Genomic DNA, 21,411 nt, shown 5'->3' on the forward strand with positions numbered 1-21,411 from the left:
GAACAATGAATGGGGTTTAAAAAGTTGTTTCCATCCCTAGCAGACTTCTGCTCTGGTATGAGCTCAAACTTCTCAGACTGAGTAACACAATTGCAACACTTCAGATTCTCCGTCTGAGAGGGATTCTTAAGGGGCCTGTGTGATGTGAGGGAAGCCTTCAGCAATCCTGTCTACTCTTCTTTCTTCTTCCTTTCGCTGTCAACTGCCTCCCACCCTTAGCTTCCATTGTTCCTATTCTCATTTTCTCACAATCTTTGACTCCTTGTTCCCAGCCTACAAATGATACCTTTGTCCATCCTACCTCATTACTCCTCCCTCCTTGACTGTCCTTGTCTCTTCCTTCCATTGTCTAAGCTCACCTTGTATTTTTAAATGTATTCTTCTCCACAGTCCCATCCTATCTTCCAGTCTGCTTTCCACTTCTCTGTTCTCCTTTCCTGTAATCAGCAGCTTATGCTACAGTAGCCACCTCTGCAGTCTGGATCAGTATTCATCCTCTTACCATCAGGCTCTCCACCACTTAACCCATCTCTATCTTCTGGCTGGGCTGGAGCGTTCAGTCCAACCTGTCCTTTGGTTCTCTGTATACGCTTGGGGGCTGCCAAGTGTGTGTGTGTTAAAATGAGAGTGCGAAGGTTGGACCGTGTGTTCAGGAGGGAGTCAAGACGAGTGACAACAAGCGTAGGCAAGGTGGTGTGCATAGAGGTGCGTGCGTGTCTGATAGGCAGCAATCCTGATGCCTGAGGTGGAAATCCCTGGGTTCCCATATAGCTGCAGGTGCTTCTCTGCTGCTTCCCTGCCTCCCACGCATTCACACAGATATATTAAGCTCTTGCTCTTACACACAAAACACTCACTAATGCACACAAACCCTAACATGCCACATGCCACCTGGCAGCATGTTGTTCCGCATTGGCCATGACTCTGCTCTGCGCCCATCATGCCCTCGTTTCCCTCCTTCTGGCCTCGTACCAGCTGGAGTGCAGAGTGTATGCCATCTCCCGCCTGTGCCTGTCTCTTTCATGAATAAACTGGGATGTACAGATAACACTTAAAGATGGGGAGTTCAACACATACTCACATGCATTACAGAGTATCCCTGCTGAGTGCCTGCTGGATGCTGCAGTCTCTCCTTGTTCTGATGCTCTCAGATCAATGAGCCTGGAGCTGTGCCCATTCAGGCTCCACCAGCTATGCCACCCCCTTAGAGCCACTGCTATTTCTGTAGCTTACAGTCAAGCTATTTTCTATCTGAATATATCATGGTTATTTTCTCTAAATAATGTACTAATAATAATAATGCTCCAGAGCAACCAGTACAGCCACACTAACTTGAGTTAATGACGCCAAAAGAAGAAACACACCAAAAAAAAAAGAGAGTATAAAAATGACCTTAAGTTACATTTACCTGGCAATATAAAGTGTCTGACTTTGACACCTGAGACACTTGTGATTTCTTATGAACAGTCAAATCTGGTTTGTTTAACCATGACCGTAAACTTTCATTTACCTTAACCAAGTTTTTGTAATCATGGAAATAATTATTATCTATCCTTAACTGAAAATTTGTTGAAACCTAACCAGATACAGTATTAAGCAATTTTTTTGGCCACTTGGCCAACCCATTGAGATATTACCAAATAAATTTGTTAGTAAATCAGTTGCCTATTTAGATATTCAGGAGACACAGAGCAACATTGGCATTCATTTAGAGCTGTGTTTGTGATCACCAGATCTCTCCGTGGTCAGTCTGCCCTTTGCCTGAGTTTAAAATAAGTTTTTAGCCAAAAAGAGCCGCCAGCTGCTGGAAATTAAGTTAATTACATTAAAATCGCAGGCCTGATAAAAAACAACAATGAACTGAAAGATGCTATAACAGTGCATGGAGATGGCAGAGTCAGATGCTAAATTTAAGAGCAATCCTTTTATATTACATAGTTAATTGATCATAAATATAAGATATTGATTTATGCAGCTTTAACTATATTTTTGAAAGGCATTGACAAATGATCCATTTTGCCAAGTATGAGGACTTTGTGTTGGTTGGCTTTTTGAAGTATGTATGGGTCAAATAAGTTTTTTCTTTTCACTTTCAATCAAATCACAAAAGCAACATATATTAGAAATCATTTCTATGGAAGAAACAACCCCACTAGACACTGTTGATGGAGAGGTTTAGACATTGTACAGCTTTGAGTGGCAAAATGAAATGTCATTCACCTCCACTTACTTATAACTGTGGCGGTATAACAGTTTCAGGACAGATATGTTAAAAAAAACTTGGCATAAAGAACTGAAACCATGTGCATAGCTCAATATGGATGGATAATGAATGCAAGGAGTTCAAATGGACATATTGCTCTCTCTCTCTGTCCTCCTTTCTGTATTTTCCTTCCTGCCACCATTACTCAAGAGTTGGAACCTCCTTTCCTGCAAACCTATGCTCTTTACTTCGCTTCCCCTCCCCTCAGTCTGAATGGGAATCACGTCTGCTCGGTTATGACAGGGTGGCTTGGCTCTGCTGCTTCTGGAATCCAAATCATGAATATCACATTTGGTGCGTAGTGCTTTTAAATTGCTTCATTTCTCAGAGGACGTAGCTGCTGGGTGATTCCTGACTCCCTGGTAGAATATTAGCTGTTTTCATGCACAAGTTGAGCAAAGACAGTCCCAGTTGTCTGTAATCCAGTTGTGTGTGTTCATGTGTGTGTGCATATGGATGTTAAAAGGACAAGAGAACAGATGTTGTAAGGGGATATAGGAGATAATTTTCTGTCTTTTTCATTTATGTGGTGGATGTATGGTAATCAAGGATGTAACTTACTTAGGCTTTGGCTTACTGGACACCTTGTTGGTCTGAGTGGTTTGTTTGATCCAATTTAGTGAACATATTATAAGATTACACTACACAGAGTATAAATAAAAAGGTTTCTTTTCAGGAATGTGGTCAGGAGCACAGGAAAACTAAACACAAAATTGATTAAAATGCTCATCTCTAAAAGTAAAAGTAACAAACCCTCTCTTAATTATGTCGTTATTTTACCCAGATTGCACGCCTACATCCTCATGAAACCCTTGCAAACACTATCTCTGTTTAGGTCTCAGTGTAAAAATACAAAGACAATTAAAAAACGGATTTCTGTGGATCTATTTACTAATTACGCTTCAGTCAGTTCTAGCCAGCAGCTTTTGATTGATGGTATATTTTGGCTGTCTTTCTGCACCTTTCAGGCTGCCAGATATGTTTACAAGGGGAAGATGATTGTAGAGAACATGGTAATGAAGGCACATACTGTAGACTCAAAAACAGAATGACAGACAGGCTAAATAATTAGACAGATTAAATAATAGGACATAATAGGATGGAATAATTTAATGCTGTGAAGCCCCAAATGGCCAAAGAGTCCAAATGTTGTCCCACTTTCCTCAAAACTTGGCTGAAATGCAAACAGTTTTTTTCCAGTGTCTTCTGCCTCTATGAATCCCAATCAATCAAAATGACAAAGTTTGGCTCAACTATGATTTTTATTCTTATAAACATGGCTCCCAACTGGCAGTCCTGGCAGTGTCACTTGGGCAAGATGCCCGACTCACTGAAAGACAGACGTGTCATCCTCGTCCTTGACACTTCCAGATGCCTCAGATGACATCATCTTTTATATGTAAATATTGCACACCCACATTATGGCTCTGCATAGAATTTAAATATGTTTTTGTTGTTAGTTACACTAGCTGCATAGTGAGTCGCCTCCTTCATGGCTGGAAGTAAATTACTCACACATCTGATTGATGCTTTTCAATTTTTCTTCATGCAAATGAACAGTAGGCCTAATGAGCAATCAGGAGAGTGTGTGTGTCATTAGTATGCAAACTACATATTTCAGAGTTGTGGTTGCTAATAGAAATGCCATCAGTGTTGTCGTCATTCAATCAGATTGGATAATGTAAGCAGATCATTTGATTCAATGCTCAAAACTAAATTTAAACTTTATTATTATTACTGATAGAAATGTAAAAGCATTATCAAGTTTTATAATGTTTAAAGATGACTTAAATTTGTTATCAAAACGAATGTCTCTTATTGTGGTAAAAATAAAATTATGTTACATTTTAAGGAGCCTGCTTTAAGATTTTCTTGCCAACAATACAGTTCCATAAAGGCACCGTTTTTTATTGCTGAAGTAGGAAAAAAAGTGTGTAGATGTGATAAGTGTAGCACTTGATAATCCTCCCCTCATATCACACTGTTTTAATGGCTCTGTAATGTATTACTCATTTTATATTTCACCATAAATGTGCTATCAACTGGCAGTTAGCAGCTGCTAACATATGTGGTGCTGTAATGAAACCAATGTGTTGACCACAGACTAACACTTAGAGATGTCTTGAAAATGATGCATGATTTAAAAGCGTGTTACTCCAGTGTTTGTCCTTCTAAGATGGTGGGATTCCTCAAGGGCAGATAATGCTGTGGCAAGACTGACTGTCATTGGTCAGTGAGCCAATGACCTCTGTAGCTCAGGGAAAAGGGACCTTTAAAGAAGGAACCGTGTGCAGTTATGGAAAAATGTCCACCCATCTGTCACAGAGATTTCCCCTCCTGAGAGCTTAGCGCTGAAAATCCCTCAACAGACAATCCTAATTGTTTTGCACCATGTGTACCAGTGTGCATCTGTGAGTGCTCGCGTCTGTGGGGGTTAGGCGACTGGTTAAATAATGGGCTTGTGTTAGGGATGAACATTTTGGGGAAGATATTTAGTTGTGATTTTCTGACTAATTTTGTGGTCTAAATTTCTAGTATTTTCTACAAATAAAGCCACAATCCTGTATTTGTGGTCTACATAGTAATAAACTAAACTAACTACTCCCCTAATAGTCGACTAAACCACTAGTCGATGAGAAACTTCTAACATATCTGTCTGCTAGTTGTATGTACAATTTATTTTTTTAAATGTCAAAAAGGATCTTCTATCATTGACCAAAATGCATCCTACAGAGAGAGTAAATATGAGAATTTTTCGGTCAACACTCAATTTAATGTTAATTAAGTTAAATTACAGCTGTGTAAATTTACTGGTGAGAAATCAACTGTCGCTGGCTTAAAACCCACTACAGCTTGGTCAGACACTTAATTATATAAGTTATAATAACTCTTATGATTTGAAAATTGCACTCTTTCAAATTCGATACAAATATTTTTATTGCACGGACCTAACTCTAGCTTATGTGCATTTGTGTATTTTAGTGTATTACAAGCTACACATTTATTTTCATAAGCAGTGTTAGATATGTGATATATTGTCATTTTATCTGAGTAATATTGGGGTTCATTTCTTGGCCATTGCTCTCTATCCAACCTAATCCCCATGTCCGCTGTTGCATTGTATACTGAAACAAACACACGCATGCAGAGGCACACGCTTGCCTAGGGAAATGTCAGGTACGGTTAACTTTACGACCCAGAGTAATGTTCAAAGCCATCCACCTAAGGCTGCGAGGCATTGCAGAGCTGATCGGAACAGGCACAGCATGTCCAATCGGCTTTCCTGGTCTTTTCAACACATCACACAAAGCCTCAACCGAGGCTCAACCATTATTTATTGTACTGTGCAACAGACAAAACAGAGGATACGTCCACTTGGTTACTAATTTAACCCCACACTCGATCATTCATTTGCATTTTTCACACCTGTAGATACACATTCAATGACGTTGTCCTTCCTTTTCTTCGACACTTTTAAAATGTACTTGTTTATGCGTGCTTTCCTGCAGTCCTGGTTGTGTAATATTATAGAGCGGTATTTGTTACCTTGTATTAAATGCTTGGCTGAGTGCAGAATTAAATCTTTTTTCCTGGAGGTCACAGGTAGAAATGACTATTTAAAGTTTTGTATATATGTGTGCCTCGTTGGTGCGTTAACCATGACATTTAATAAGCATTTGGCTTTTACACATAGTAGACTGTCTTCACATTCAGATGACCATAAAAGCATCTTGCCCTTCTCCTGCACTGTGGTTATATCATCAACGCCCCGTCTGTCAACCCCTAGATGCCAGGATTACATCATCAGGTACGCAGTGCCAGGGGGAGGAGCTGATGACTCTGCCAGTGATGTCATCAGAGGTTTCAACTTGGAGCAAATCCTAAAAGAAACAAATGAGATGAGCATGACATGAAGTCTGAATGAGTCATACGTGTGGGAACTGAAGTAAAGAAGTTACTGTATGTGGATGATGTGGTGAAAATTTTGCTTTCTTTCCCTCTGTCATGTCTCCCCCACCATCTGCCTACACCTCTTCCTCGTTCTTACGCACCAATATATTTTTTCTTCCTTGTGCAGAAAACCGGAATCATCATTCAAGTTCTGTGCCTGCCTTATAAATGTATAAATGAAAAATCATTCACTTCAGCACAAAATGTATGGCCGCCATCACTGATCTGGTTGATGGGATTTTCCTCATCAGCCGGAGCCCTGGCTCCTTTATGACAACCACGTCAGTTTGATAGCTGTCAAGCATCAGCGTGAAGCATGGAGAATATCTGTGAAATTTGACCCACTGCCAAGTCTTCAGCAGATGGCCCTGCAGCAACACAGTGTAGCTTGATGCTCGATATGAGCCGCTAAAACTGCTCAATAGTGGAGGCACCAGATGGAGATCAGATGAAAACAGTGGAAAAAGCTTCTGCTTTCCTGGAAAAAATGAGTGGCTGCAATTGTTTTTTTTTTTTTTTGTTTGCGAGTTGAAATTGATCCCTTTGTGATATTTGTTTCATCATGGTGGCTAACTTTTCCATCATGTGAAAATGTCTTTCTGACAGTAGTTTTAGATTAAATACACAAGAGCAGCTAACCAGGATGCTACATGAAGATGAAGATTCATTTTGTAACCTTGTATTCTCGTCCTAGCTGATAAATTCTGCCATGCTTGAAATGTTTTACTCAAGTTGTGGGATCAGAGTCGGGTTGCATGACTCAAGAGATTTAGAGATGCACAAATTTACATTTTCTAGCATTCTTCTCTACAGTAAAATCATAGCAGCCAAATTTTTAAAGCCAGAATAATGACATTGTGGAGGTTGGTGTATGGGGGCAAAGTTCAATTGGATTGTTTTTTCATTTTTTATCATCGTAGTAACGTAGTTATGTGGCTATGTATTCTTAAGAGATGTGGGCAGCCATTCTGAGGTCTGGAACCAGGCTACCATTAACTATTGCATTATTGTAAAAATATGAACCTGGTTTAAAATGACGAGGCACACAGTGAACAAATAAAATTTTAATATATTACTATATTTTTACTAATGTTATATGTAGTAGTTTGTGTTTGTAATGTTGTAATTGCTATTTTCATTGCCATTCAGTGGATTTGTGCTTGATAGAGGTGTACTAGCCTATTCTTCTCGACTCTTTTAACAAACATCAGTTTGCTGTGGGATTCCAGTTTTTCCAAACTGCAACGCATTTATATCGGAATACCCACTCAAAACTGTCAAAACTGACTTGCAATGGATTAATTACAAAAACTTTAAATCAGTGTGAAAATAATCCCAGCTATCATAAACACTGATGTTTGCAAGCTAACACTTCATTTCTTTTAAGACTATAGTGGCATTTTAGCTTAGCTTCCCTAGCTAGCACAGACTAAAAAACCCAGAGACAAATTTGGCTAAAGAACAAAGTATTTCTTGTAGACCGATAAAGTAGAAATAAATTTAGCTTAATTTTAGTCTTGAATCCCCTCAGCCAACAAACATGACTAAAATCTTTCAAGATTATGTTGGCAAAAAAGAACTAGCTAGTAGAATTAGCTAAAACTGAGGCTACTGATCAGTTTGCTATCGCTAAATAACCCAACAAGTACTTCCATTAGTTACATTTTAGTATGAGAATTTCAGGTGGTGTAGCTCGCGATTTTTGTAAGCCAACTCTTAATTTCTATTTTTTGTGGCAAAATAAAACTCATCTTCTGGCTGTTTCACTGTAATGTCTGCCACTGTGTAGACTAAAAACCCAGGTATCTGACACAATGCTGCAAAAAAGTGTTTTCGGTTAAAGAACACCATATTCTCATTTCTAACACAAACATGTCCAGTAGAAATAAAACCAAGTCAGTGTCAGTTTTGAACCCCATTCAGTTGACGCAGCTCTCTTTGACAAGCGAGCACCAGGAAGTGGTTCAACTCCTGTTCTCCCCCCCCGGGCTCAGCTCTCTCCTTTACTGCTTGTTTCGCCTCCTCCGTCAAAGGCTTCTCTTTTAAGTTTTACTGAAAGGGGGACCAACAGTTGGGAGTTGTGTTGAAGAAGAGTATAAAATGTTGAGAGCCTAGGAAAAAAACTCCTTCTTTGATTTTTAGGGGATGACATCAGAACTTGACATTTCCGTTTGATATTTTGGATAGTGTATAATTTTTCCTTCTCCAGAACTCGTACAGCCGCTGAAAATATACCAAAACCGATGCCACGCGGCTGACGTTTGGCCTGGTAAACACTCAAAGAAAATCTTCAAATAGGGCAGATGATCTTACGAACTTTATTACCCATCACATTTCCCTCTCTTCCGCTCTGAAGCCTCAGTTGCCACCAGCTTACATGTTATAACTGTGATCTCAGGAAGTGTTCAGACAGACATGATGCAGCATAAATGATAGAGAAATGGTTTCATATTGACTGTCGAGTGCCGCAGTGGAATCAAGTAGGCCACAATGAGACGGAGAAAGTGTGAATAAAGCTCAAATGTTGCAGCTTTCCTGGCACTGGCACTGTCAGGAGGTTTTTTTTCTTCTTCTTTTTTAAGGGATCGAATACAAGGACAAAATGTTTTTTTTCTCCTCCTTTGTTTGCTTTCTCTCGGGAAAAGTGCTCTCGCTCTCTCTCGTCCATCACCAGTTCTCTCAGTTTCGCTTGCAGAAGGCGAGCTAAGCCGCTTGGGATGGCCCGTGCTGACGTAAACCTTTCAAGGAGGCTTTTTTTTAATTCACTATGCGTGTGTGTGTGTGTGAAGGAATTGATATGGTAGGCTTTCAGGACCGAAATCTGAGGTGTGTATCTCTGTGTGTGTGTGTGTGTGTGTGTGTGTGCGCCGTGCAGTACTTACACAAGAGGCGTCTAATTTAGTTCAAGGATATGTTTCGGTTAATAATCCACTGCACAATCATGTTTAATACATCGTTTTAACCACATGGAGATATGCACAAGCCACCACAAAGCTCTGGGTATGGCTGCTGAATTTGTTTCTCTCCAAAAGCCTTACACACTTACAGCCTGTAAAACATAGTAATAAACTGGCACTTACAGCGACTGCCAATTTACCAAATGGAAGTGAAGTATTACAAAAACATTTTGAGTGTCTTTTTTTATTTAACTTGATCAAAGCGCTCTAGTAATACTGCCATGAGATGGGTTGACGCGTGGAATGCATATGATATATCAGCCGACCTAAATTGATCTCAAGGACTGTGATGATTTCTATGCTGATGCTTTTAACATTCTATATTTATTCTTTTTTTTTAAAACCTTTTTCTAGATGTGAAATAAGTATGCATGACTGTCAGAGTTACTTGGTTTTCAACCTATTTCAATAGAAGGTCATTTTGTTGGGGATTTATAGTTTTTTACCCACCTTACTATTGCTATATGTACATGTTTCTCTTTACTTTCCCAAAGTCTACTCTTGATCTCACTTCGACCTTGACTCTACAATTCATTTATTCCAAAATGCTGCATCAAAACAAACATGGAAATAAAATAATGGCAGCAAGCACAAAAATCTCTCTTTTTTTTAAGTAAGCAGTCATGACGCTTACTTAAAAAAAAGAACGTATTAACAAGCAGCCATACGCTTGTTAGTATGTTTACTTCCTCCAAAGTCAGTTAGGTTTGTATTTACCATGTTTGGCCTTCAGGGGCAGCTTCTGATATTGCATAATATGTTGTTTCAATGAGCGAAAATGTTCACAGCTGTTTTTTTTCTTTCCCTGACTGCAAAGGAAATGGTCTGTGAAAACTAATACATCAATTATTGTGAGCTTTGATCCCCCCGCCCCCCCTCTGTCTGCCCCATGCTTCAAATTGTATCACTTCAGTGTGCACAGATCTTTTTCCGCCTTGAGCCGAGTTGAATCAGCCGGAGAGCTATTGACACAGTAAGGCTGAATTCAACACAAGGAGGAGCGCATCGACAAACACATTAGACACGAGAAGTTAAAACAAAATACAATGAAACCATGGTGCTCAGATTACACTCTTCCTCAAACAGACCCAGTGTGTGGAAGAGCTTATAAAAGCTTATAGATTTTTTATAGGTGGTATTAGCGAGTTTAGGCCACGAGGGGAGCTGAGTCAGTGGTGTGGAAGATCAGAAAGCAGGTCATGCGAGTTCAGTTTAATCTTCGGCGCCTGCATTGATCAAACAGTGTGTACTGTTCGAGGGAAGTGCGTTTGAAACTGGAGGCAAGGGTTTGGCGTCTAATTGAAATGCAACGGAGGAGACGTTCATGTGGATGTAGGAGAAATGTTTGTAATCCTGAACATGAGAACGGGTGGATTGACGTCACAATGGGAATTTGTGGAAAGGAATGAGATTAATCAAGGAAATCATAGCTCCTAGTCTTCTCATATCATATCATCAGCAGGAACAGATTCACGATGTATGACTTTTGTGCAGTTTCAGGTCGGGTGTGTGCTATCTCTGCAGCACAGAGGTGCCTTTTTAAAAGGTCCCCTCATAAAGCAAAATTGTTATAAAGTGCTTGCGAGCTGTTTTTGAGTGGAAAGATGGAGCTGATAATAAAACTTAGCGGAGAGAGATGGCAAAAATAATGGAGAGAAAATTGTGAGAAGCCAGAGATCAAAGCAGAAAAAGACAGATGGTTAAGATGAATCAAAACGAAAGGTGCTAAAAGATAAAAAGAGTCCATGTGATTTTCAAAAATATGGTGAAATCAGTGACTCAAATGGGACCATGCTATTTTATTTATGACAGTTTGGCTGAGTGTGGGTATATGTCAGCTATGGCTGTGTCTTTGGATCATCATGAGAGGCAACTAACCCCGATACACACCCTGCTCGCCAATAATAGCCATTGATTAAATTCAAATGAGCTGTGCTTTTTTCCCCCATGCTGGTTTCAAGTAAAGGACGACTCAGCAAGTTTTGAGTGTCTGAGATTATGGGGTCTTTATTCATACGTATTTTGTTCAGCACTCAAAATCAGAGGCCGTTCCAAAGTCAGATCAGGAAGATGATGGCGAACTAGTGTTAGGATCCTCTCAAAATGGAGGATGTAATAGGTGTAAAGTAAGTTGGCAGCATTTTTGTGCTTATTTTTTAATCATAAAAAGTTGTTTTTAAGATTAAAATCAGCACAGGAACAGCACATTGACGATCACAGTAAATGTTATATCACTGATATAGAATAACCAAAAAGGAGTTTACTTATGCATCTCTTATTCTTATATTTTCTGGGTTAAAAGATCACAATATTGATTATTTTTTGGTTACATAAAAAGTGTAATATTCACAAGAACTAGTAGAAATACTGTTCAAATGTTAATCATATAACTCCAATTAAAGAACTACCATGACATTTTGGGGAATAAGTTGCTTACTTGCTGGAAGTGAGGTGAGAAGATCGATGCCACTTTCTTGGCAAGAATGTGAGTATAAGTGTACTTATGTCCAACTATTTAAAGATACTCAAACTGATTGTGTGACTCTATAAAAAAAGTAAATTCTAGCCAAAAGAGCCAAAACATATTCTATTATCAGAGAACTGAAGAATTACTTATTTTACTCATGTCAGTTTGCTGTAAATCTTACAAAATCACAATGTCTGTTAACCTAGATGTTTTTAAACCTCGTCCTGCAGAATATACACGCTTTATCTGTGCGAACAAGTGGCTCTGCTGTTTTCAACGCTCGCACTAATCTGTGTCCCCTCAGAGACCGACTGTGTTCTCGACCTATTAAAAATGGCCACAGCGGTGTCATGGTCGTTAAGGCAAACACAATTAGACGAGGCATTAACAATGGGAATTAATTTGCTGTCATACCCTCCCTGTACTGTCTGCTATTGTTGCTGTCAAATACCCCCCCAACCTTCCTTTTTTTAAGGTCTTTCTCTCTGCTTCTTATTGGCTAGCCTAAAGAAATAATTCTTTTTTTTTTTACCTTGTGTATTGTGTGATAAACTATTGAACCTCACAGCACGGAGAGCAGGGTGGTTAGACTGAACAGATTGAAGTGCTGTTGAGGTGAAGCAGCAGTCACGCACTTGAAGGAGGTATATAAGAAGACATACAGGTCTCCTTGTTTTCTCTGTCCTCTCCCAGGGGACAGACAGGAGGGGGGGAAGAGATTGGGGGAAGGAAGATTGACTACAGGGCAGAAGATAAAAAGGCAACAGAGAGGTGATAAGGGATGGAAGAGTGGTTGCTGCTCAGAATAGTGGCCTTGGTTTCACATCTTTATGTCTCACCTCTCTCCTCTCCATCCTTCTCTGTGTTTCGTGTCCAGGGATAGGACATATGGAAAGCAGCTGCTCTTTTTTTACTGGCTACATCTTCTGACAGCAAGGGTAATTGTGCAAATTCCTCTCTTGCATAACACACCGTGCCTCTAGGACCCAGAATGGGGGGGATGGGGAGTCGTAGAGAGTAATGGAAAATCAGTTTTAAAGGGGACAGAAGGAGAGGAAGAGAGTGGGGGGAAGGGTCGATCCCGAAGGATGAGACGGATGAAGCCCGAAAGTCAGGAATGTGAAGAATGTGAGGATTCAGGTTGAAGGAGAAGACGTACTGATGGAGAAAGTAAATGCACTCAATTCTTTCTCACATTAAATTTTGATGTCCTTGCTCTTTCCATGCTATATTTCAGTATCAGTCTTCACTTGGGACTGTATCCAGAGTACGTTCCAGTAAAATAGGGGAATATCTTAAAAAAAATTGTAAAAAATTTCTGTGTTCACTATCCTGCAAATTATTCTTATTTTTATTCTGCCGAAATGTGAGGACATGTTTGATCACAGTTTGATCAGTGAATCCAGAAAATAATAGGTAGCTTAATTAACAATGAAAATAATGATTAGTTGCAGCCCTGCACTGCTTTATAAAAACTGGAACTAAGTTTTACTTTGTATGGCAGCCTTGTTTTTTTGAGAACCTCTCTTTCAGATTCGAGCTTCAAGTTCAACCTTGTCTCTTCCTCTGTCTCTGTCCATGGTGCTGACACATTCGCTGTCTGTCTGTCTCTCTCTCTGTGGTTCTGAAACAGTGAAACGTGTATCTTTCTGTCTATCTCCATGGTGATGAAACACTCAAACTTACATTCTCTCTATATCTCTCTCTTTATATAATTTTCAGATCAACTGAACGCAGAAAAAAAAACATACATCAAAAGCAAAGCACATAAATGTGGCCTTTGACTTCATCTGCAGCTTTCATTTATTTATTTATTTTTAAAATTCCCAGACTTTGAGACACTGCTCACACTCTTCTTTTAAGTCTATAAACACGTTGCACTTCACATTGATATTATCTAGTTAAAATTCACCTGTAGAGCTTTCTTTCCTTTGATGTTTTGTGTTCCAAGTTGGGTTCTTTGAACTCTTTTAAAGGTCCACTGTGTAGGATTTAGTGGCGTCTAGATTGATTGATTTGTTCATTCTGGGCTACTGTAGAAACATAGCGACCCCCATGGAAGGTGACCTGCAGCATCTGTATATAAAAACAGCTCATTCTAAGTTTAAAAATACAATTACTCTTATTCTTAGGTGATTATACACTGATGTATAGTAAGAATGAAAAAACAACTGCCACTTTTCTGCCAATAGAGCCTCTTAAATGTTCCACACTGGACCTTTAACTGCACAAACTGCCTGTTCTGCTCTGTTTGTGGTCAGGATTCACAAAAATATTACCAAAGGGTAAAAAGAAGAAGACTTTTACTCTGCGGAGGCTCCAGTCCTGCTTTTGGAAATCAGCACACAGGTTAGCAGAGTCAGTACAGTCTTAAGATATTAGTATTGACATGTCAGTAAAAAAAAAAGAAAATAATTAAATCCATCTTGTATCCTGACTTTTTTAAAGCCTTGAGGTGTTGGTGCTGACAGAACCTGGCAATCATCAGTGGCAGCTGTGAGTACTTGAGAATGTAAAAGACATCTGGTTGTATCAAGGTCTAGTGTTAGTGAGACTGCTGTAAACCGGGCAACAAAGCTGTCAGTGGCTCAAATCCAGGCCATTGTCTTCTGATTGCCAACCTCACTGACATTGGGCCAGAGATTTTATGCTAGGGTAATCCTGAAAGTCTCCCTGTAAATAACCTCTGCAGCAACATTGTGTCTGGGTTGAGCGAGGTGGTGTAAGGGCTAGACAGAGTTGCTCTAAAAAGTTGGACTCAAAAGAAGCAGACGTTGCAGGCTACGGTTGTAAGGGTGGAAACACTCTTTACTTGGTCAGTAATCAGAAAAAATGATGATTGTGTCTGCAGATCGCACAAGAAGGCTGACAAAACCAGAAGGCCTAAGGCAAGAGGGAGTCAAACAGCAGGCAGGCAGGCACAACAGGGGAAAGGCTGGAAAATCTACAGTTATGAGACCTAGTGGACAATCAAGGCCTAATGGCAAAAGGGTGGATGCTGACTGTGGACTATATTCTGGGGCTGATGATGAATGGGAAGCAGGTGTGTACGGAGGAGACAGGTCAGGTGACAGAAGGGAGGAATGAGGAATGGCAGGGTGTTTCATCCTGTAGGTTAGCTGCAAATAAACAAAATCAACTGTACACATTTCTGTTGTATCTGTATCTAGGTTATGTCAGTTAAGAGATACTTATTCTAGGTTTTGATGCAGGAATATCAAGATAGTGTTTAAATTCTTGTCTGGTGATTCTATAATTGAATCAGCACACAGTAATGCCAATGTTGGATAGTTTTCTAGTTTTTATGTCTAATGCCGTCATTTTTCTGCAATTTCTGGGCATGGCAGCGATTATATAGTTAAGGTAAGGGTTGGCATTGTAGTTAACGGAACTAAAAATATGGGTATAGTTAGGTTAAGCCTACAAAATAGAACAATGTAAATAATGATGTGCAGAATTGTCATGACGTTTACAGTCACAGGTTTATGAATAAAAGTGATTAGTTATGTTTAATCAAATAAAGAGCAGGACAGAGCTGCTAATGTGCTAAAATATAGGAGCAGGACTTCCCACTGGGTAATTACTAAACAACAGATGTGCTACCATGAACAAGTTTTATTTTATTTATTTTTTACGTAACCTGTAATAATATAGTGTGGAATGCTGTGTTAGGACACAGCAGATCAATTTCTTATACTTCTTCTCTTGTTGTTTTTGGTATTAGAGATGGTAGAAGAAAAAGATAGGACCATCCAATCCCTTTATGGTATCTCTGTTCAGCTCCATGCACACCGCTTCAACATGTGGACTAGTGATGGGCAAAATTAAATGAACAAATCTTTTTGAATAATTTTTTTCTTTTGTTCGCTGTTCAGGGAAAGGGGTTTAGCAAATGGTCAATTCCAAGGAATGGTATTGAAAATAAACTTTTACAATGAAGTATATAATGACATCCTTTTGATCATTTATATTTATTCAGTTTTTCTGTTTCTACTCTTCTGCTCAAAGGAACCAAACAGTGCTTCACCAGTTCTGCTGCCCCGCCCCGGAGGCCCCTGAGGGGGAGACTTCTACCGCCTGTGTCCCCAGGTAAGACAACTGCATCCTTGTAACATCTGCACAAATATATTTTTTTAAACTTATTTATTTACTTTGAACAATTACATTTTTATTTTCTGTAAATTTTAATTGCAGCCACTTACCATGCATCCTGTTAGTAGCGGTGCTGCAGTAGCTACTGTAGGCAACACAACTACCCCAGCAGTGTTATCTAAGTTGAAGTGGTTGCAAATGCTTCAGTTTCTTCCTTTCTTCAATCTGAATTTCCTCCCCTCTGTGTTAACAAAGAGCCAATAGGAGGGAGACTTCTGGATACATCAGCTTGGGTTTTGGGTCTTTGTTGTTGTGTTGTTTGTCTGTCTATTGAGATAAATCCACTGGAACACAGTAGTAATATCCAAATCAATCACATCAAAATCCCATTTCCTGGACAATGGTCAAGTCCTTGGTGGAGCTTTGAATAATTGGGAAAATATAACATTGAGTTTAGCAAGCAAAGCAGGATGATAATACTGTTATCTTTTAATGTCAGATTGGCACATGATAGTGATAGAGCTGATGCTGTCGAAAATCTAACTGTGTACAAATACTTATATATGAACTCCAACTCTTTTATTTTAATAACAATCTGCCATTTTAAAAGCTCTGATGTTACTTGGATGTGGCAATGTGCACCCACTGCCCTGGGAAATATGAAAAATAGAACAAGTAATAATAAGCTGCTGTAACTGTACCTTTGTATGGTGGCTTTGAGGGAGTATACTAATTGATATGTAGCGTTGAATAGGCAGTCTATAGGATTACATAAGCAGGAACAAAAATAAATAATAAATGCCTTTATTATCTCGCCTCTTTCAAGCAGGACTGACAGCACAAAATGTTGTGTCTACCGCCTGCTTTTATTTACCCAAGTGCACTCCACCACCGGAGTTTCACTGAAAATTACAGCATTCATCTGGCCAAGGCGCATCAGTAGCAATTAAGCCATCCGCCCCAAAATGGTTTGTTTTTTGTGTGGACCGCACATTTTACAGGATTGTTGTGCTGCATTGTCTGAGCTATGCAGAAAATAGCAGATAAGCAAACGTGTATTGATGGCAAATCACGGCCCCCGCAGTAAATAAGTGGCAGAAAGCGCACTTTAAACATTTCGGAAGGCCTGTGTTGTATTAAATCAGCCACATGGAGACACTAAAGGACAAAGAAATGTGGGGGGTGGGAGGGGAGCAGGGAATTCATTATTGGCTTTGTTTGCCACTTTAATGAACAGCAATTTAATGAAGAAAAAAAAGGGCTTCATAAAGCCACTCAGATAATAAATTGTCAGATGGTGACTGACTCAAAACCCAAGTCTCTTACGGTATCACAAAAGTCACTTCATGCCTTTATTAAATACATGTGGAGATTCCAGAGGCCGTGGTTAAAATTGAACAGGACTGACTTTCATAAAATCAGAGCTGGAGGGGAAATTGGAAAGGTAGAAAAAAAAAAAAGGACAAGAATCGATCGGAGTTCAGCAGCTTGAACTTTGCTTGATAGAAGCCGTTTTGGTGCTGTTCTGTTTGGTGATTGCTTTGTGCTTGGGGACCATTAGTTAAAGGTACAAACAAAGTGCACAACAGAAGGTCTTTGCTAACTTGTCAACCCCTCCAACTCCTCAAAACAGCCCCCCCTGCCAATCGCTGAAGCAAACCACTTCATAGGAGGACTCTCTGGGGCCCCGAGATAGAAAGCAGCTTGTGGTTTTGTCTTTCTTTTTTGTTCTTGTTGCGTCTTATCTCTTTTTGAAAGCTGTATTCTGTTGTTGTTGATTTCTGTATTTCCGCATTGTTGTCAGTGATTTGTTGATCATTTACTCACGTGGCATCACCACATCACATCACAGCGACATAACTCCACATAGCACCCACACCTCATTGCATCCATCATCATTCATGGTCACTTCATTCGGGCTTGTCTCTCCACTGTGGTCACGTTAAGTTTGAAAGAGTCATGTATGAATATTACCATGTAACAAAAGTGTAATTTATGCAATGTAAAACTACCATAATGCATTGATGTGTGTACTGTAGGGTCTTTTCCATGCTGGAAACTGGTGAGCCTTCTTGTTGACACATGTAATGCATCTGTGTTCATGTGAAAAAAAAAGTTCTTATCATGTTGCATGCTTTGGCTTGGCAGTGATCAGAACATAGCTCCCTGTCTATCCGTGTGTGTGTTGATGTACATGTGTGTGTGCCAGTGTGTCACTACGGTACACACAGCGTACGTTAAGTAGTTTATATACTCCAGGAGAACACACAACACTGTGCACGCCACCAGATCAGCAGGGATATCCATAATAATGGCCAAAAGAGATGAGTGGGTTACATCACCTTTATCGAACCCTAGGCATTTTTGCTTGTTTGTTTTTTTCCACTCTTTATTTACAGGCTTTAGCAGAGTCACCGCATGTGTTAGCCAGGCATATATTGTTATTTTCAAAAGGCAAATATCTGGGGAGAGGCAAGTGTCAGTGTTCCATGAATATAAATGCCAAGTTTATGGGTTATTGTGAGCCTTAATAATGTCAATAAACATATTGATAGTGCCACAAAAAGAATGTTGCTATGGATTCAGTGAGCCCTCTTTTTTAGCTTACATTTATTTATACTTTTTGGCAAATTGGCACCATTAAAAGCATGCTGAATGAGCAATTACCAGTTCCCTATTTGCAGTGTACCCACAGATATTCAGACTATCACTGACTTACTTTGATACTGAGGGAAACTTAAAAATGTGATGATTCTCAGGCCTGGAGTTATATGGAGCGCCTTATTTTCTATTCGCATGGAAATCAGAGATAATGACATCCTTGGAAAGTGTAAGTCACGCTGAATCAGAAAAAAATATGTGTATCACGTCTGTGTGTTCTCATTTGTGTAGGTTTTGACTCTGACAAGGAGTTGCACTTTTTAAAGCAAACTGCTGCAAGTGGGCACAAATTACTTAAACCTTGCGAAAATCTACAAAAGCCTCTTTTAAAAGATAAATGTGAGTGGATTCTCTTGTCTCGCATGATTGAGGGGTTCTACTTGCCACCAAACAAGGCCTGATTAACATATAAAAAGAACAACTCATTGCCTCTTTGTGCGCTGCCTACCCTTCAGGATGTAATGAAGCCTTATTTCACACACTGAACCTGACAGACAAAGTGCAATCATTGATATTTCATTTGCACCGCTCCTTCTACTGAGAGTAATTCAAGCCTCGGTGTCAGCAGGGTCAGCTCAGAAAAGGGCACCGGTGTGCGCTTCGACAAGAACTCATTGTGCTAATTTGAAGCCATATTTGCTCTTGGTTTGTATCTGTCTGCACCTGGGGGGATTTATCTGATCAGTTAGGAAGCGGGAAACAAGCAGGTAATAACACGGTGTATGTGGGATCATTTAAATGAAGAGAAAGTAGGAAGTAGTGAACTGAAAAGAGGAGGATTTCACTGTCACATATAATGAGGACCCTACGGAGGCTGGAAACTCACCCTGACAGTCCGGTCACTCTTGCCAGGCTTTCAGGAGGCACCAGAGGGTTTAGAGACTATAGGGGATTTGTATTCAGGGTCACCAAGTCAGATAATCACTCATGGAAGGGGCTGATTGTGTAGGATGGCTGCAGCCTTTCAATTAGCATTGTGAGCCATCTTCTGCTGCTGTGTGCTGAAATTGCACTCAGGAGTTTCGTTGTTACTTTTACAGTTCCATAGGGGACCTTAAGTTTAACTTTCTGCTTTGCAGCAAAACTGAGAACTGCTGTGGTCAACACATGAGGCCCCAGAAATCTAATAAATGGAAGGAAAGCATTATTAGAATATTCTAGCATGGAGGCACAGCCGAAGAACTATAAATAATGACACACAGGAAGATGCCTGGTGGAAAAGCCGCAGGTAGAATGATTACTTTTTAAATCGCTTGTTTTTGTGTGTATTGGCGTCCTCTTTTGGAACAACAGAAAGACTCTCCAGGTTTCAGGCTGAACAGAAGTGCAATGGCTGAAATTTAAATCTGTGAGATTCACATACACAAGCGCACTCATTCAAACTCATTCATGGAATCTCTGAATTCGACTGGCAGAGTTTCCAAGTACAAACTGTGTATACTCAAGGCTTGATTTGTATTGCAGCGCGAGGAAAACATTGCAAGAAACAGTATCTCCTTGGTCTTAATAACACTTCCAATGCACACATTTAATTCACAGTTTGATGCCACTGTATGAGGTTTACTCAGGTGCTTGGGAGAACATCCAAATAATTTCTCAAGTGTTGTCTGTGTACTTCAGAAACACAGTTTATTTTTGTAAATCAACAAAAACTGATGTGTACAGTATGTGTGAACAGTTTGAACCGTGTGAGGTGTAGCTTCTACAAGGAGATCAGTAAGAGTGCAGCTGCCTTCTCAGCTATCTTGTCCAGTAAAGTAGCCAATAAATTGTTGGCTAGGGTTGGTTAGAGTTGTCACTTAAGATTTACAAGGTCACTGGTGCAATACTAGTTCTAATAGAAAACAATACAGCCGAAATGCCCCAGACAAAGGGCACATTACTGCCATATGGACTGTATAAGATATAAGTGATGGTAACATTTCAAGATAGATATGATTTCTCCTATTAAATATACACCAGCCACACAGACAATGAGACAATGCAATTGGTAAATAGAGGTAAATGCAAATCAATATCAAGAAATACGTTTTTGCAAGTTTTAAGTCTGGTCTTGGTCCAGATGGTGTTTTTCCTTGTTAATTACTTTTTCTGACCACATTTCATCCTGTCTGAAGATAAAACAAGCATAGAGAGTGAATTTAATCCAATAGCAGAGCCGCCACAGTCCAGGTGGTTCAGACTTGCAGTTCTGGATGTAAACTCCCAGCTCAACCTGTGCCACTGTTAAGGCCCGGTCATCCCAGCATCTAAAATTTGTGCCATTTTCAGTTCCTTTTTAATGGAACTGCTACAATTAGTGGATTCACTTGCAGGGCCAAAGAAAATTACCAATAGCAAGCCCTCTTGAAAGGGATCTATAAATTATTAGCTGTGCTGCACCATTCATCTTATTTATTTAACTAACTGACAAACTGACCATTACCAACCTTGTGAGCTTGGAGAGCTTTATTTTCCCCCTACAGTAATCTTGTTTATTGAGCAAAATAAAGAACAATGGTGTACAAAATGCAGAGTAAACACAACAAAAGAGAGAAAATAGAGAATCTACGGGAGCTCTTGTGACTGAGTCACACTGGCCCGACCTGCTTGCAAGTTGGTGGTTATAGCTCATCAACTACAACAGTTCACCAACCAGCCCTGTGAGTATAGTCACTCCATCAAGTATTTTGAATATTAGATTCGCTAGACCACTTTTTAGTGTGAGCAGGCGTTTAAGCAAGAAAGGGAACAACAGCAGAAGTTAAGAACAATGTACAGGAAGGGAAATGAATAGCTTAAGCCATTTGATAAATGTAGCATTACATAGTCTCTTCTTCTTTCTTCTGTAGGCAAGGCAAGGGAGGTTTATACCAATTCCGAGTCCTTTGCATACAGTAAATGAACTGAGGTAGGGGGCAGACAGTGATATCTACATGGTGCAAGAAACAAATAATGTGAAAAATATGGAAACAACAACACCTTATAAATAGGAGCACATCTCTGGAATAGCATTCCCAGCCACACAGAATAATGTCATG

The 21,411-nt window shown here is 39.7% G+C and overlaps 1 protein-coding gene across 3 annotated transcripts in view; it reads left to right on the forward strand.

Moving 5' to 3' along the window:
- Positions 1 to 21,411, forward strand: part of iqsec3a (IQ motif and Sec7 domain ArfGEF 3a) — a 105,740-nt gene that overhangs the window by 4,886 nt on the left and 79,443 nt on the right. For all 3 annotated transcript variants that reach the window (XM_051391945.1, XM_051391944.1, XM_051391946.1), the window contains one exon: positions 15,647 to 15,727. In XM_051391945.1, the coding sequence (XP_051247905.1) occupies positions 15,647 to 15,727 (81 nt within the window). Of the gene's footprint in view, positions 1 to 15,646; positions 15,728 to 21,411 lie in introns of those variants that run through there.

The sequence above is a fragment of the Dicentrarchus labrax genome, unplaced genomic scaffold, assembly GCF_905237075.1.
Source record: "Dicentrarchus labrax unplaced genomic scaffold, dlabrax2021, whole genome shotgun sequence".
NCBI lineage: Eukaryota > Metazoa > Chordata > Actinopteri > Moronidae > Dicentrarchus > Dicentrarchus labrax.